The sequence below is a fragment of the Syngnathus floridae genome, chromosome 8, assembly GCF_059516105.1.
Source record: "Syngnathus floridae isolate MCC-2025c chromosome 8, RoL_Sflo_1.0, whole genome shotgun sequence".
In the NCBI taxonomy this organism is placed as follows: domain Eukaryota; kingdom Metazoa; phylum Chordata; class Actinopteri; order Syngnathiformes; family Syngnathidae; genus Syngnathus; species Syngnathus floridae.
Genome location: NC_142420.1, coordinates 2,543,876 through 2,560,196, shown reverse-complemented (window position 1 = coordinate 2,560,196; position 16,321 = coordinate 2,543,876). Strand labels below are relative to the sequence as shown.

The following is a 16,321-nucleotide window of genomic DNA, read 5'->3' as shown; positions in this document are numbered from 1 at the left end:
AGGGGGGGGGGGAACATACACACTGTTGGTTTTTATTTACAATTTTCTGTCACTTCTGTTTTAAAAAAGGCCACATAGAAATTTTGGGAGACATTGAGTGAAGAGAAAGTCTGGTCTAACTTAAAAAAAAAAAAAACATACGTATTAAAAAATGGTGAGTTTATCTGCCCCCAGCCACAGTGAAGAAAACAAAAGCACCCCACAAAAAATAACTTTTTTCCTACAAAATGGGAGTTTTTTTTTTTTTTATTGTTTTGTAAAATGTCAAGCTCTAAACCTCCCATCACTCCCCATCTAATTCACTGGCATGGGAATACAAGCAGATGAAGGAAAGCTCTCATGCATTTTGCATTAAGTTGTGTTTATGCACATCATTATGCTTCAATACGAATATGCAGCCTGTGAAAAAGGTCTTACATAAATCCCATGTAAAACAAAAAGTTCAGCGGTCAGAGAAATTTAAGAACAAGATTGTGCCACGTTCTCGTACCGCCATGAGTTGTTGTAAATATTTAATTAAAATACCCATCGTCACCTGATATGAATAATGCACATCCCGACGCACAATGTTTCGCAAAGTGAAGCACAGTGTCGCAGTAACAATCTTTTCTTTGTCACAAGAGAATGAATTGTCTTTTATAAATTTAAAAAAAAAAAAAAGCACTAAAATCACTGAGCGTTTTATATATCTTAAGCACAAATTGACACAAAAAAAGAATAGACAAATGAAAACCAAAGATGCAGGAGGCTGTGTTTTAAATAACTGGCTTGTCCAACCTAAAAAGCTCAGGCGAGGCAGGCCTCACAGTGCAACTTGCAACTCCTTCTCAAGGCAACAATCAAAAGTCTTCTCGCAATAAATATCCAGGAATGAACCTCTGCACAGAAAGGAAGGCAGGTAGGTCCTGCTCAAATGTGTCTGGGTCGGCCTTTCTTCATACGGGCCGCTTTGGGTTTCGGGATGTACTGGTTGTTGGCCTGGTGCTCGAGTTCTCTGCTGAAGTACTGGATTGTTTTCTTCAGACCCTCCTCCAGCGGCACCTGTCAACACACAACCGCCATGACTCATTCTGGCTAAAAATGAAATCCGAAGACAAATAGATACAAACATGCTCTGCAAATTGACAAAGATTACAGGGGATCATACCACTGGTTCCCAGCCCAGCATCATCTTGGCTTTTTGGATGTCGGGCTTCCGCCTCTGTGGGTCATCCTGGGCCTCAGGGAGGAACTGAATCTGACTTTTGCTCGCTGTGGGAGAGGACAAAATGGGCTTGAAAAATACCTACATCACCTACTATATTGCAAAAAGAACATATACACATAAAGGAAGAAATGAAACAGTTTTGATCATACTCCGTTGTGGTATGCTCAGACAATCGCCACAAGTTCTCACACACACATGGTCCTGGAACCCATCCGGAGGTGAATAAAAAAAAATCAGTGGATTCGAGTCTGTTGTGGGCAAGGAGTGTGAGAAAGCACTCTTTCTGAATGTGAAGCATTTCATCCGGTGGTGATGGACAGGATCAAAAGTCTCCACTCTTCTTCAAGAAGCTCAACGTCACACGGGGACAATGGCGTTGGCTGTCAAAAAAGGGCAACTGACTTGAACGCTTCGATGCACATTGACATCATCACAAGCCATTAGGGGCTTTGGATAAGGACACTTCCACAAAGGGAGAGTGAGGAAGAGTTGATGATTGAGGTGGCTTTCTCAGGCACTGTGTTGTTTGGCTTACTGTTCTTCTATAGAGCTGCTCAAATATGAATTTGACCACGATGCCTTTGCAATTATCGTCGTCTGAATGAGTTTGGTATAACGAGTAAAATGACTTAGATTAAACCTTGATAGACGATCCTTTTCTGCACAGGGAGCATCTTAATTTGGAGGAGGAGGGTGTAAAGGTGAGGAGATGGACGAAAGGTGAATGGCGTTACAAGAGAAGAAGGACGGTTGTCCAGATCTCCACTGAAACAGGAGGGCTGAAGTGATTACACAATGACAACTTATCTGGATTGATTAGACACCCTTACCGACGAGACTTTTGATGAGTTGAGCAAACTCCAGTATGGTATGTTCCTCAGGGTTGCCCTGTAGATTTAAAAACAAACAAAAAAAAACATTGGCGTGTTGGACGAAGGTTGGGAATTGAAAGTTGGATTAGAGTTTTTTTTTTTTGTTTTTTTGCTTTTGGTGGTTGAGGTGTACAAATGTAATGGATTATGAAGAGCAACTCACCAGATTGACCGGACTGCTGATGTTACTGTTCATCAACAACACCAGGCCGTTAACCAGGTCGCTGGAATTCCAATCACACATACAAATGAATTTACAAAAGGCTCCATTCATGTTAATTCTATGGTGGGGCCTCACATTCCCTGCTTCATTATTTGAACAGAGCCTTCCACATATAGCGACACATTTCTCCAATTTGAGCTCACAAAGTGATAAAATGTGCAAAGGTCAGGCCAAACATGGCAGAGTCAGCACTACTGAGCCACGACTTCTATCCATGTTGCTCATTAGAACACCAGCAAGAATTTTTAAGGTGTCCTTGGGCGGAATATAAAAAAAAAAAAACATATTATAGTATAATGTGTTTTATTTTATTATTCAAATATGCATGAGGTTGAACATTTTGGAATTCTACCAAAACTCAGCAAACAGTTTCCTAGATAAAACGGACCTCAGCATAATCACACACCTAATAAGTCTCTGTATGGCTTTTTTTGCGACGCAATCGTTAATCAGCCACGACAAATGGTATACGAAGAGACTCATTACAATGCTAAAAATCGGCTACTTGTAGAAACATTAACATTGCACAAACACCATCCAGTTGGGAGAGCAGGAAACTTGAAAGAGCCCACTGCAGATGGACATAGTGGCAGTCTATAAAGGGGTAGGGGAGGGGTCACATGCTTGGAGAGATGATTGGCATTTAAGAGCATGCGCACAAGTGGTGAGCGGGAGCGAAAGCCAAGCGTGAGGGGTTAGCATGATCAATAAATCGTGTTCTCTAATATTTTTGACCTTCAGGAACATTTGAATCCATGTTCTTGTGTATTGGAATGGACAAAAGCAATCACGCTGTAGAAATTTTCAATCAAGTATGAGCTGGAATTCGTTCAAATTAAGACTCAATGGAGGCAGAGCGTGACCTAGAAATGGCACCATTTGAATTAGTGATATTTTAAATTTGCCTAGCCATGCATGATTTTCTTGCACCCGTGTTGAGATCTCTGCAGCTGTGGACTTGTGAAGTCCCTTTGAGACTCTTGTATGATAACGGGGTACGGTACAATCTGACTTGACTAAGAATGATTTATTGCTACACATACTCGTGTGCCGCCGCAGAAACTAGTTCACTGCCTTCAAATGTCATGATTAGTTCAAGGTTATGAATAAGGGGGGGGGGGGGGGGGAATGAAAGTCACAAGTATGATGCCATTCGTACCCTCCAACTTTCATGCACCGTGGTTCATTTCCAGTCACATGAGACGTCAAAGCTTCGACTCTCCTCTCACGTCTCTGATCACGTCTCACCAGACTGATCAAACGATCTAATTACTCAAAGGGAAATCGGGTTTTCTCTGTTCATAGCTTGTGCGCCTTTCATTTACTGATCACAAATGAAATGGAAGCCAGTTAAAGCCAGCATGCCACAAAATTGAATCAACACCCCGTAATGGGTCTGAATATTCACAGGAGGAATCCTTAACGATGGCAACTTTTCAAAATGGAATTAAAGTGGAAATGACAAATATTTTTGACTCAGCCCAGTGGATATACCGAACAAGATTTAAATCCATCAGAATGATTCTGCTTACCTTACATACTGAAAGGCTCTTGTTTGGGAACCAGTGCCATAAACCTAAAGAAGGAGATTCATTAGCATGAGGCAATATGGGTGTCTACATCAGTTGGTTACGTTGCCTTGGTCAGGTTCCCAAATGTAATTGCATTGCACAGTCACTTCATTTAGGAGAAAACATTGTGTCCTCGTGCTGCTGCTGCTGCCAGACACTTCTGTTTGTAGTCATGTCCAGTCCAGTGATAAGAAATGATTGAATGTATGAACACAGGAATGTTCTTTTTTGTCAGAACATAACGTCACGGTCATTATTGGGAGTCACTCGAATATGATGGTCACGCACATTCACATTATATTGCAGTACGCAATTTGGAACTGTCCACAAAATCAATACATGGGTTGAATGTGTTGTTTTATTTTGAAAGGAGATAGGGAAAATGTCTCTTCGAAGTCCTAAACTCCAAATTCAATGCCATGTTTATAATGACCCAAATGTCTTCTGGATAGATGTAGCTCAACTTCTCAAAGGTCATGTCATGTTCCTCTGCTGGCAAGGAATCTAATGTACAGGCATGGCCAAAAGTTTGGAGAATGACAAAAGTATTGATTTTAAGTGCTGCTGCTTCAACCTTTTTTTTTCTTCATTAAATGTTATACTACAGAAAAATTTGAAGGAAAGGATTTTTATTGACAATTACATTACATTGGTCAATATTTGCAGTACTGACCCTTTTTTTTTTTTTTTTTAAAGACCTCAGCAACTTTCCCAGTCATGCTGGTTGCTGGACTTCGTTGGGTGCCCTGAAGTCTTCATAACAACTGACCTCTTGGATGGAGGGATTTCTTTTTATTTTCATGGCAAAGAGGGATCTTGCAATTAATTGCAATCTATCTGAAACACTTCAGCATCATAAAAATGAAGCAATAGACTGACAATATTTGTGTTTTCCCTCTTCTGAACCTCTTTATTGGCGATTCCCCACTTCCCATTTCACTCATCCGACAAATGTAGAATAACTGAACGACTCCCAAGAGTTGGCGACTTTGACAAGCGGCAAATACTTTTTTCACAAGACTGTCTCACCCATGGGATACAAAAAAAGAAGATTGTTTGATGGGGACTCTTACTGTGAGTTGTTCTCCCTGGAGAGCCTGCAGGATGAAATTACTCACAACTCTCCCATCGTTCATGTGCATTCGCGAGCCAAACGTGTTGAAGATTCTCGCCACTCGGACCTCCACTCCTTCCTGAAAACGTAGAAAATGACGCAAATGTGTCAATTAAGTTGTTTCTTTTATGTCCTACCGCATTCAGTCACCTTGCAATCGATGCCTTTTCAGCATTTTTCAAAGAGATGAGAGCATCATACCGATAACCATCTGTATGAATTTCATTGGTGCCATTTGCGAGAGGACAAATTTATACGCACGCTCAAACAAACAAGACCGCATACTTTCTTTTCGAAAATCCTTGGCCTTCGCAGGTGAATATAATGCATCAACGCTCTCTCTGAGGTTCAATATGGACACTGGAGGCTGAGCAACATGAATAAAAACATGAAAATCATGCAGAACTCTTTCTGCTAATGGGGAATTTGTAGACTGGCAACCAAATGTATTCAGCGGCGTGAAGAAGCGCCGACACAATGAGGACAATGTGCTGAAAAGGTCGTAGAAGTTGAGTGATTATGCATTCATCACTATACCAGTCATACACATTGTGTCGAGTGTGCGTTTGTGTGTGGAAGTAGTTTAAGTGATGTTAGTAAATGAGATCAATTTTAGAATCCACGCAGCGTTAATTACTCATACATGGAACTCATGTGTTGCTTGACTGAAAACTTGATCATGTCCACGTCGAGACCTCTGAAGCCCAATTACCGGAAAACTGCATTTTAAAGTAAGGCCAAATCAGACGTTGGGGAGCACCAAGGAATGGAACCTCAGAGGTTCATCTTTACAATTCCAATGTATTATTATTATTTACTTTACTCAAACCCAGCGTCGCAGTGTGGCCAAAGGTAGAATCCTTGTCAGATATTGCACCAACTGCAATGACTCAAATACTCAAAACATTCCCTCTCCTGACTAAACATTTAATTGTTTTTTTTCGTGCTACCAATTGCATAACTATAGGCACTAGGTGTAAATGCCAATAGCTTTGATTACATGACTCGGCAATAGATGGACAACACGATAGTCTCATCCCTGCGCGTCTGTGACTGACAGTTGATTATTGAATGCAGGATATTTCCAAGAATTAACCCAACGAGTGGTGGAAAAAAAAAAACAGAGCAGCCGAGTCAGGAGCAGAGGCTGAAGCCGATAAATAAATATCACTTGCCTGAAGCAAATGCAACAGAAGTCAATCACATCAGACTATTAAAGGCTGGCATCAATCAAATCTAATCTGCGGGGGAAAATCATTTGGAAAATAATTCATTGCTGGAACAATTTGTGCCCTCCTTGTTAGGCTAAACTGTATTATGCTCATTTCCCTGGAATATTATGACACATGGAAGCTGTTCTTGAAAATATTATAATCGGTTATGGAGGCATGATTTGTGGAACTACAACAAATTTCTATATTTAGGTCAGTCTTTGTTCACGCCTCAGCTCTTTGTTCCGGAGAAGTTTTAAAAATCACACAATCGGTCCTGCTCCACACACTGAGGCAGTATTCACACTTGAGTGTCACAATGATACCTGCTTCATGTAGGCGTAACACATGGTCTCGGCAACACGTTTCCCTTCGTCGTAGCATGCTCGAGGACCGATGGGGTTTACGTGGCCCCAATACTCTTCATTTTGGGGGTGTACTTCAGGATCTGGACCAAAACCATTTCAGTCGTGTCAAGCTAATAAAACTTCATCAATCATCACACAGTGGAAACTTAAGATGTGTGAAAGGTCTAGAAATGAATCCATCTTAAGTAGTTGAAACGGTCTTTGTGGCCTAAGCAAATTCGGTGACTTCAGCTCAGTGAGCATCGACAGGATTACATCTTGCTTTTTCATTGAAGGGGAAAAATGTGATAATTATGATAATGATGAAACAGCCTGAGAAGAACCTTAGTGTAGTGCCAGCATAGCAATGAGTGGATTACATTTCTGTAATATTCTCGCACACTGACTTATTCGATGACTTACTCGACTCCACGATGACTTCTGGTATTGCGAGTCGCCCACACATTATCATTTCATGCACCCCTGATGACCTGTGCTCACGCTCTAATTACAATCTTCTGGCTACCATGGCTCCTCTAAAAACTTAAGACTCTTAAGCATTTCTTTTTGTGTATGTGTGTGTGTGTGGGGGGGGGGAAATCGGCACTCTCGAATAAAACTTGTTATTAAAATGATGATAATAATAATTGGTTTGGCTGTGACGACTTAATCAAGTGAAGCAATAATTGAAAGGGTTTCTTACCTCCATAAACCTCCGAGGTAGAAGCCAAGAGAAGTCTGGCGCCCACTCGTTTGGCCAAACCTAAGAGATAGAGCAACTCGGTATACAAGGCTCAAAGAAGCTATAAACTTAATTAATCATGAATGCATGCAAACTGCAGAGAGCGGAAACTTCTAGTAAGGCTGCACAATCAGCAAATATATTCCATGCAAAACCACACACGACCTGACAAACAATAGTTCATTTTTGCCAGGCTAATGCTAATTTATCAAACACAAAATTGAACTTTAAGAGAGGCGAAGAAATGTTATTTTAGAACAACACTGTAGTCATACAACCAGTGTACTCACCAAGCATGTTGAGAGTGCCGATGGTGTTGGTCTTGATGGTTTTGATGGGGTTGTACATGTAATTGGGGGGAGAGGCTGGAGAGGCCAGGTGGTAGATCTGATCCACTGCCAAAAGACAAGAAGTGTTACTTATGTTTTGTACGTGTGAAGCTGACTTCTGGTTGTACTGAGGTTTAATGAGACATTTGGTGGGCGAGCCAAAGAGGATGCTGCTACAGTAGCCAAGTGTGGATGTGATGAAACCATTCGGCTGCACATAAAATGGTCAGGTGTATGCAATCGAGGTGGACGACAAATGTTATGCTATGGATGTGGCTCTCAAAGGTTGACGTTGGTATACTCCCAGGTAGTGGATCATAGGTGGAACGTTCAACCAGATTTAGATTTTTGTATTATATCTCCTGTATGAATAATAATTGCCAAATAAAAATGTGTAGGTTTGAGGAGGTTTAGATAATGATTTTGTTCCACTTATGATGTTGTTGTCAAGGGAAATAACAATCAACATTGCTCGAGAGACTTCCCACTACTTTTGTCTTTCTCCACTGTTGCACAACATCGCCAATGTTTTCGGAGCGCTGGCAGGGTTGTTAAAATGTTTCAAACACGACTACAGACATTGAAACAGGACACATTTTAACATGACTTATTCTTGATCAATTTAAGTACAAACTGACAATTAGTCACATGTATTGTTGAGGAGTATACCAATGCAGGTTAAAATATCGTCTAAAATGACTTCCAGTTTGGCCGGCTATGAAGTAGGTTTGCAGAGCTCCTAAGTTAGGGCAACGCTGGACTTTGTTCATTAATTTTTTTGATAAATTCGCTGCCAGCAACACAGGGTTCATAAACAACAACCATGAAGCCAGGGAGCTAAAGGTTAATGAAGCTACTGCTAACCTGCAAATGATCCTGCAAGAATCAAGAGCGTTACGGTGTGAAAATCTCAACACTCTCACTGAAATTAAAGACGAAATTAAGACGACTAATAACAGAATAGATGAGTGTGGTCTTCGGAAGATGACTTTTGTCATATAGTCTGTTCCCATCGGCTCACAGCAAATCTAAACATCCAGGGTTGCTCGGATCACAAGGTGCAAAGTGTGGGGCTGGGAAAGAAAAAAATTCAATTACTGTTTGACATTCCCTTACCCTCAATGTAGAGTGGCTCCACCACATCATGATTGATGAGCTCAAAGTTTTCATGGCCAAGCCAGTGCTCCACATTCCTTTTTCTCCCAGTAAAAAAATTGTCCACTACAGTCACTTCATGGCCATCCATCATTAGCTTGTCAGTGAGGTGGGAACCCACGAAACCCGCACCACCAGTAATCTAGAAAAATAATAGATTTTCACTACAAATCACAAAGTTGGACATCATGCAGAGTGACAAACGGAAATATGACAAGCCTATACAATCACTCTTTGTAAATACAAGATGCAAGCAGGTGCGTGCATATGCACTAAAACAAGGTTTTTGTGTCCAGCTGTGATCATTTTCTGAAGATAAACCAAAGCAAAAACCAGCAGAATCCCACCCCCAGATAAAAGTAACTGCATGCCCCAGCACAACTGCATTTTACATACCAGAATCCTCTTGCGATCCTTCTCTGACAGAAATTTGACAGGTGGGTATTTTTCAGAAAAGCTGGGATGATACAAAAAAAGACTTTTGTTACATTGAGCATCTACAGGGGGGGAATAGTACTATGCAAGACACTAAAATAAAAACCCTGTGATAAATATTTCGTGCAAAGAACACCCACGAAGCGCTTGTCTCCTCTGAAATGTACCACCATAAACTCAGGCCCCTGAGGCACTGAAACAAACAGCATCTTCTTAATTCGATCACAAATTCGTTCTCAAAAATACTCAAAATGGAAACAGAAATGGGTGTGCAAAGATTAAAACTCGTTTTCACCTCAGGTAGGTACGTATACTAATCTTAATGTCATACAAAAGGGTAATTTGCTAAATGAGATGGCTATACATCAGCAAATATGGTCAGGCTGTACCAAAAACAAGGATGCCGCTAAATCCTGCCAACTGAAAAAAATTACAATAGCACCAGCCTCACCCGTGGAAAACAGTGTGGGGCCTGCTCTAGAAAAATCATTGCGCATTAATATCACCATCCGCCATACATGTATTTTAGTCATTTTCATTTGAATATTTGGGGCTGAATGACTACTAGTACTACTATTGTTTACACATAGTATAACTACACGTAGTACTGTGTGGTATGCAAAACACATAAATTAAGGAAAAACAAAGTACAAACCTCTGCTCCAAATCATGTATCTGCTCACGGAGTGGAGTCAAAGCCTTAAATGAAAGGAGTGCAATGCAGTCAGAGCACATTTGACAAATATGTAATAACAGTCAGCGTTCAATCATATAGTGGGGTGCGAAAGTTTGGGCAACCTTGTTCATGCTTGCAGTCATTTGTTTTTGGCAAGAAAGCGATTTTTTCAGTGTGCATTTTTTATCAAATTTATCGTCTGAGATACCACTGGGGCAGCACAGCATGGTTCTGCTCAAAAATAAATCACTCTTATTACAATAATTATGTAAAAGTGTCATTTAAAGCTGAATACTAACGGTTGGGGAAATTTACAAAGCAGCGGGTTATCTGAGTACGAGACGACCAGATATATTTGGTGGCTACATTTACTTATGACGCTTTAAACCATAAGGTCATCACGATAACGTGGGAAAATGAGAGCACCTGCATTCTGTGATAAGCCATGCCAAAGTCATTAAAAGTTGTTTGGTAAAAAGTCCGCCACATAAACATGCTGTCATCAAATGGCACACTGTAGGATGTGACTAATAGAGAAAAAGTAATTACACTTTTTTTTTTTACACACTCCGTTTTATGCTTTTTATACCATCGTACAGGTGACATCAAATGTTCACAAGGAAGCAGGGATAAGCGAAACTCACTTCTTCAATCTTCTGCTCAATCTGCATCTCGCCAGGTTGTTTGATTGTTCTGTGATGAGGAAAATCAAGCACAAGGAGACCAGTGACCGAGCGGTAGGATAATGGCAGTCAATCACAAGCAGAGGGTGGGGGAATTAAATGGCTGAATGTTAACACGGGGACTGAAATCTTTACCTCATGTTTGCGTATGTTACCCAGACAGCTGAAAGAGAAGACAGGGAAGTGAAAATATTAGAAGAACCAACAAGCTAATCATCTATTCATCCATTACTGTGGGCTGGTTATTCTCACTCGGGTCGACTCGTAGATGTGCCGCACATCGCCCAAGCTAACTTTGTGGGTTTAAACTTGAACTGGTTACCAGCCAATTGCAGGCCACCAAATAGACAAGCAACCAATTTGTTTATTCATTTCTCAGTTTATTTGCAAATGGAGAACGGTAGCATAAACAGTTGCAATGTCTTATCAATATAATTAAAAATTTGCCATTTTTGTACTAAAGAAAATTAACGTGCAACTACTACCTCTTTTCATAATGCCTAATGGGATTCTAATTAAGGTAAGCCATTTTAAATTAAAAAGAAATAGTAGTCGTGCAAGTTTAAATTTAACCAGAACTCGTTTGTTGCCGTCAACCAGCAACATTTCCTCTTTTCTTTCTTCGGGCAAAACGTACTGCTTGTTCATGAAACTTGAAAAACTTGCCAACTTGAAAAACAAGTATAGTGGAAACCAGCATCGCCTGGATTCCTTTGCAATGCAAACACACATTTGGCATTATTTCTTGCACAACTCTTTGTTGCGCGACAACCTTTTATCAGCTAACAAGTCCACCATCTTGAACCTTATCTTCCTTCTTGATAGTACCTAATTGGTACTGTCAAGAAGGAAGAGCAGCCAATGTCAAGAAAAATAAAGAGACTGTTTTATTTAGCACAGGGGCACCTGGGCATATCTTGAATGCACAGAGAAAGTGAAAGTGCTCAAGAAATCAAATGTCATTCGTCAACTAGGCATGCTGAGGAGAATGCAAAGTAGCAGAACCCAGATTGTCATGAGGAAAACCTCTGCAGGTGGTTTGTCTGAGTTCCCTGAAAAGATTAGAACACAACGAGTCTTGTTCTTGGGCACAATATTCTAATTTTGTGAAATACCAATACAGAATTTGTTTTCTTCCAATTTTATCTTTGGCTTTCTGTTTCACCATCTGAAAAGTGGTGATTTTAGAGGATTCCGCCCGACAGTGACATGCATCTATTGTATACATATTGCAAAAAGCTCTGCATAATAATTTGATTTTAGTACCTAATAATTATTCATACACTTCACTAGGTGCGCTTGTATGATCTTAACAACTCTAATGGTCCCAAACGTGGAATCAATAAATCACCTTTCAACATGTGACTGAGACAAAACTGATACTTCATGACCAATTGACATGGGACTCCAAAAGGGTTGGTTAGACAGACAACACATCATGTAAGACAAACGAAAAGTAAATGCTTTACTCACAGGCAATGTAGGCAATCAAAACGAGGGTAAAAACTAGCTTCACCATTCTTCTGTTTAATCCTGGTATCAGCCAGACGACTCGATTCATCCTCCGTCACAAGCACCAAGTCCGTCCAGCTATAGCATTTTGGCTTGCAAAGTTGAGTTCGTCCGTGCTTTATAAAAGTATTTGCTTTTTAGTAATGGAGCGTCCACCCCCCCCAGCAGTTGACAGGCGTGTTAGCTGTTAGCAGTTGCGACGCCAACACCAATCAGAAGCGGTTGACGTGGCTAACCAAGTAGCTCACACAAGTAACATCTAAACGTGTGGTCGAGTGACTAGCGAAAACGCTGTTCGGTGTCATTATTACGACATTTGCAGTCCAATTACATTAACCGCCTGCTTAGCCGGAGATTTCAAACATTAGCAGGCATATCTTTAACCGACATTTGGAAGAGTAGGAGCAAAATGTACACACAGCAGCCAACCAACAGTTAGCACTCGGTTCGCCAATTCGGACGTCCTAGCAGCGGCCACGCTAAAGTAGTAAACGACAAAAACAAAAGTCGACGCTGTTTGTATGTTAAACGTGTTTTAGGGTCTCCTAAAAATATAATAGCGACACGTTAAAACTTGATCGAATTGATTTTAGTCAAGCAACTTCCGGGTTGCTTTTTCTTCATTGCGTTGTTGGTTGAATACAAACTGGCGAAATACCGCCACTGTTGGTAGGGAGGGATCATTGCAACAATATTTTTGATGGATTAAAATTAAATAAGTAAAGTATTTCTGGCTCCACAAGCTAAATGGTTAGTGACAAATAAGGTAAAAGAATTGTCTTTTAAGATTATTCACAGGTAATATCCAACCAAATTTACCATTACTTACTACTGTACAAAAAAGAAAATCCAAAGACAGAAAAAAAGAGCAGCAGAACACCTTTCATGGGCCCTGGACAGAAATACAGTACATAACAGAAAGGTTATCTATATTCTGTTCGCTGGGGAAGATGATGTACTGTAACCATAGCCATTTGTTTTGAAGTAATAAAGGCATTTTGCCTGGCCTGGAAGGTGGTGTGAGCACAGACTTTGATGTGCACTGCTGCGGGAGACAACCAATCCGTGAATCTTTTTGCTCAAAGACAGTGTAACATGCATTTCTTATAATAAAATTTGTTATTGAACATACTTTTTGGGTGGTGGTGTGCAACAAGTATATTCTTGAACGGTGTTTGGTAATTAAAGCTATGGGATAACTTCACTCGTTTGTAATAGGTCTGTACATTTTGTCAGGACTGTAAAGCCTTTAATGCTGATATTTCTTTTTTTTTTTTGCTATAGGAGTGGGTCCGAATATAAAACTCAACCTGGCAAAGTGGTGGGTGGGAGGAATGGCATCACCTGCCAGTGATGAAATTCACACATATTTGGCAGACTGGTGGGTGTTAACATCAAGCAGTGTCTGCATGTCAAGTTTTTTTGGTAGTTTTTTTATCCGTCCTGTCAGGTCATGTAGATCTATGCACCTTTGATGCCCACACGCTTAAAAATGTTGGGTTAAAAACAACCCAATTTAGGTTCAATTTTGGGCAGACGCAGGACGTTGAGTCAAATTTTAACGCAACACTTTTAAGGGTGCAAAGTATGACACATCCTTCATTCCTTACACAATAATCTAGTCTCTACCCTGCTATTTTTTTGCATGCAAACAAGAACCACTGGCATTCTGTATCATTATTTTCCATTGTCCATAAAAGCGGCAGATGTCTATTTGAAGCCACTTGGCAGCAAATTATTGCTCCCGCTGTATTGCACACTACATAGAACATCATCGCTTGATCATCCAGCCTGGATCATCCAGCTTGGATGATCATGGAAGTAATCAAGTAGGTGTGGGTGAACATAATAAGTACATGCCTGCAGTGTGCCTATGAATTAAACATAATGTAATTTACTGTCCATAGAATGCCTTCACTGCATCAGCAATGGGAGTCACAGTATATCCATGTTATTGCAAATCTTCTGGGCAGAATTATTCCGTTCAATTCTAGCAGTGGCAACGGGTGTTCGAAGCGAGATTCTCACATCCCATTGAGGATCGGGATCAGTAAACCCTTCGCGATGCCTTATACTGGAGGACCACGGTCTGGGTTCGGAACAAGAAGCTGTTCCAGACAGGGAAGTACAGCCAAAAAATTCAAAACGTCACTGGGTACAAAGTGGCCCAATGGAGTCGTGATTTAATGCATGACAAAATGTGCAGAGTAAAAACATACAAGTTAAGCCATCCCATGTGATCTGACTCATTAAATTTGCATAACCGCTTGTAAACACAACTCAGCAGGAGAAAGTTGAGAAGATGACATTTAAAGAGAGAAAATGATGGCTACAGAGAGAGAAAACAATAAATTCTGCCAAGAAAAAAAGAAAATAAAGTCATTTCTATTTATTTTGACTTGCCACTGGGAACACATAACAAAATTGTCAATTTAAAATACCATTAGGAGACATGATTTGAACAAACAGCCACTCGACATCTGAAGTGAGATGTTGTTGAGGGCATCTTGAGCTCAGGGATCAGTTATTTTTAAATGCACATGTGTAAAACTGGTTCACACTGTTGGATCAAGATGTTTTTTAAGAAAATAATCTCAAACCGAACCTCTTTAAATTTCAGTTGACTCCCCCTGATCTAGAGAATGACAAAACTCTCTCCTCCTGCATTCACTGGCCTCCAAATAATTTCAAAGAGAGAGTTTTTATCTGGCTATCTTTCAGGAGAAGTCAGTAGCCTCAACAGAAGAGATTAATAGCCGTGTCATGGAGATAACCGCAATCTATCCCTTGGTTTAATGATTCATGAAACAGCGGTTAAAATTTCCTCTTAAGGAAAAGAATCTATAGTAAGTGTGTGATGGCGGAGAAAGGACAATCAAGCGGTAAGGAACAGTCTCTTCTGAACAACTGGAGAGCACTTTTTGTTTTTGTGTGATTGAGTTGATTGGTGGGGGGGGTGGCTGTAAGTGCATGGCAGATGGAAAGTTACCGGTGTATTACCAGGTGAGCCGGCGTGTGACACACTTGTCTCGTTTTCAGACAACAAATCTTAAACATTCAGTCATGAATTCACAGTTTTGACATTTATAAACAAAGAGCATGTCATTTTCTGACGTTTCTATTTTCAGCAAGTCCCAAGATGCTTTATATCATTGGCTGATAAAAATCCCTGGGAGATCATTTATGCAGTAAGCCATCTGTCTGGGAAGATGTTCCGTAATCGACCATATGACAGCTGTTTATACAGAGGATTGGCATGAAAAGTGGAGAAAAAAAATCCGCTTATCTCTCATAATTTGTGATTTTGACAAATCATTCAAATGAACCATGCAAAACACTGAGGGATAAGAGAAAGTGATTAACTAGTGTGCCAGCAGTTGTGGATTGTGATAAAATTCCCTCTGAGAATTGATTAAGGTAAACAAATCAATAAGCACAAAAACCAAAGCACCTACAGGAAAACACAAATAATCATTATTGGAGCTCGCGGCAAATATTTGTAAAACATGTGTATACTTGAACAAATCCCATCAGCCTCACTGAGCCGTGAAATATTGCTGGAACAAATCCATCATGGATGCTTTTCATTGTTTACCTGCTTTGAAAAAAACTGATTTGAAACTGAGTTATTTGGACTGGATGGATAGACAGAAAAATCCCAGTGGGTTTAGCTGGATATTGAAACACAGAGGCACAATATTTGCAGCTTTCAGGGAAGACATGATGGGGAATGCGGGACTTGTGGTTACTACTGTGTAAATCACGTAAATGTGTGTGTGTGACGGTGCACAATACCAAACCACCTTCCAAATAATTATTGTATTAATAATATATCTAGGCTATGAGACTAAAATATGCAATACACACTTACTCTATGTATGATTGCTGCAGAATCTGGGCTGTTGTGTGAAAAATAAAAACTCAATTACATCATAAGGATGTAGAACTCCAATGGAGTCATGGAATGTTGTAAGCGCTGGTGTGAGTAATACGTGGAAAATGTGAATTGTTGCAAATATGTGCTGGATTTCTTTATCTATGGTGTGTTTAGGTGTAATTTGGCTATTGAGGGACAGAAATAGTCATGATGATGTCTCCGTCTTGCTGACAGTATGAGTAATCGACATGACTGAAAATAGGTTTTTTTACAGCACCTCCTCGTGAAGGATGAGGGGAGGAATGAAGAACTACAGTAAAAATGAGGGACTAGTTGAAAGAAGGTTGCCCCCACCCTTTCCTGCAGC

The 16,321-nt window shown here is 40.3% G+C and overlaps 1 protein-coding gene across 1 annotated transcript; it reads right to left on the bottom strand.

Annotated features, from left to right (window-relative positions):
* Nucleotides 1-340: 340 nt before the first annotated feature.
* Nucleotides 341-12,714, bottom strand: uxs1 (UDP-glucuronate decarboxylase 1). The gene is made up of 15 exons (XM_088382273.1): nucleotides 12,039-12,714; nucleotides 10,701-10,728; nucleotides 10,527-10,575; nucleotides 9,862-9,905; nucleotides 9,168-9,228; nucleotides 8,733-8,913; nucleotides 7,578-7,682; nucleotides 7,249-7,308; nucleotides 6,525-6,646; nucleotides 4,947-5,066; nucleotides 3,835-3,878; nucleotides 2,243-2,303; nucleotides 2,038-2,095; nucleotides 1,148-1,251; nucleotides 341-1,041 (listed from the first exon to the last, which is right to left on the bottom strand). Exons 1-15 carry the CDS (start codon nucleotides 12,124-12,126, stop codon nucleotides 910-912), a joined length of 1,257 nt encoding a protein of 418 aa, XP_088238399.1. The 5' UTR covers nucleotides 12,127-12,714; the 3' UTR covers nucleotides 341-909.
* Between the last annotated feature and the right edge of the window lie 3,607 nt (nucleotides 12,715-16,321).

Excerpts from the sequence above, each read along its gene's own strand:
- uxs1 (XM_088382273.1), bottom strand. The coding sequence starts at position 12,126 with ATGAATCGAGTCGTCTGGCTGATACCAGGATTAAACAGAAGAATGGTG. Across the intron at positions 10,576-10,700 it reads GTAACATACGCAAACATGAG|AACAATCAAACAACCTGGCG; the intron begins GTAAAGATTTCA and ends TCCTCATCACAG. Across the intron at positions 7,683-8,732 it reads GGAGCCACTCTACATTGAGG|TGGATCAGATCTACCACCTG; the intron begins GTAAGGGAATGT and ends GTCTTTTGGCAG.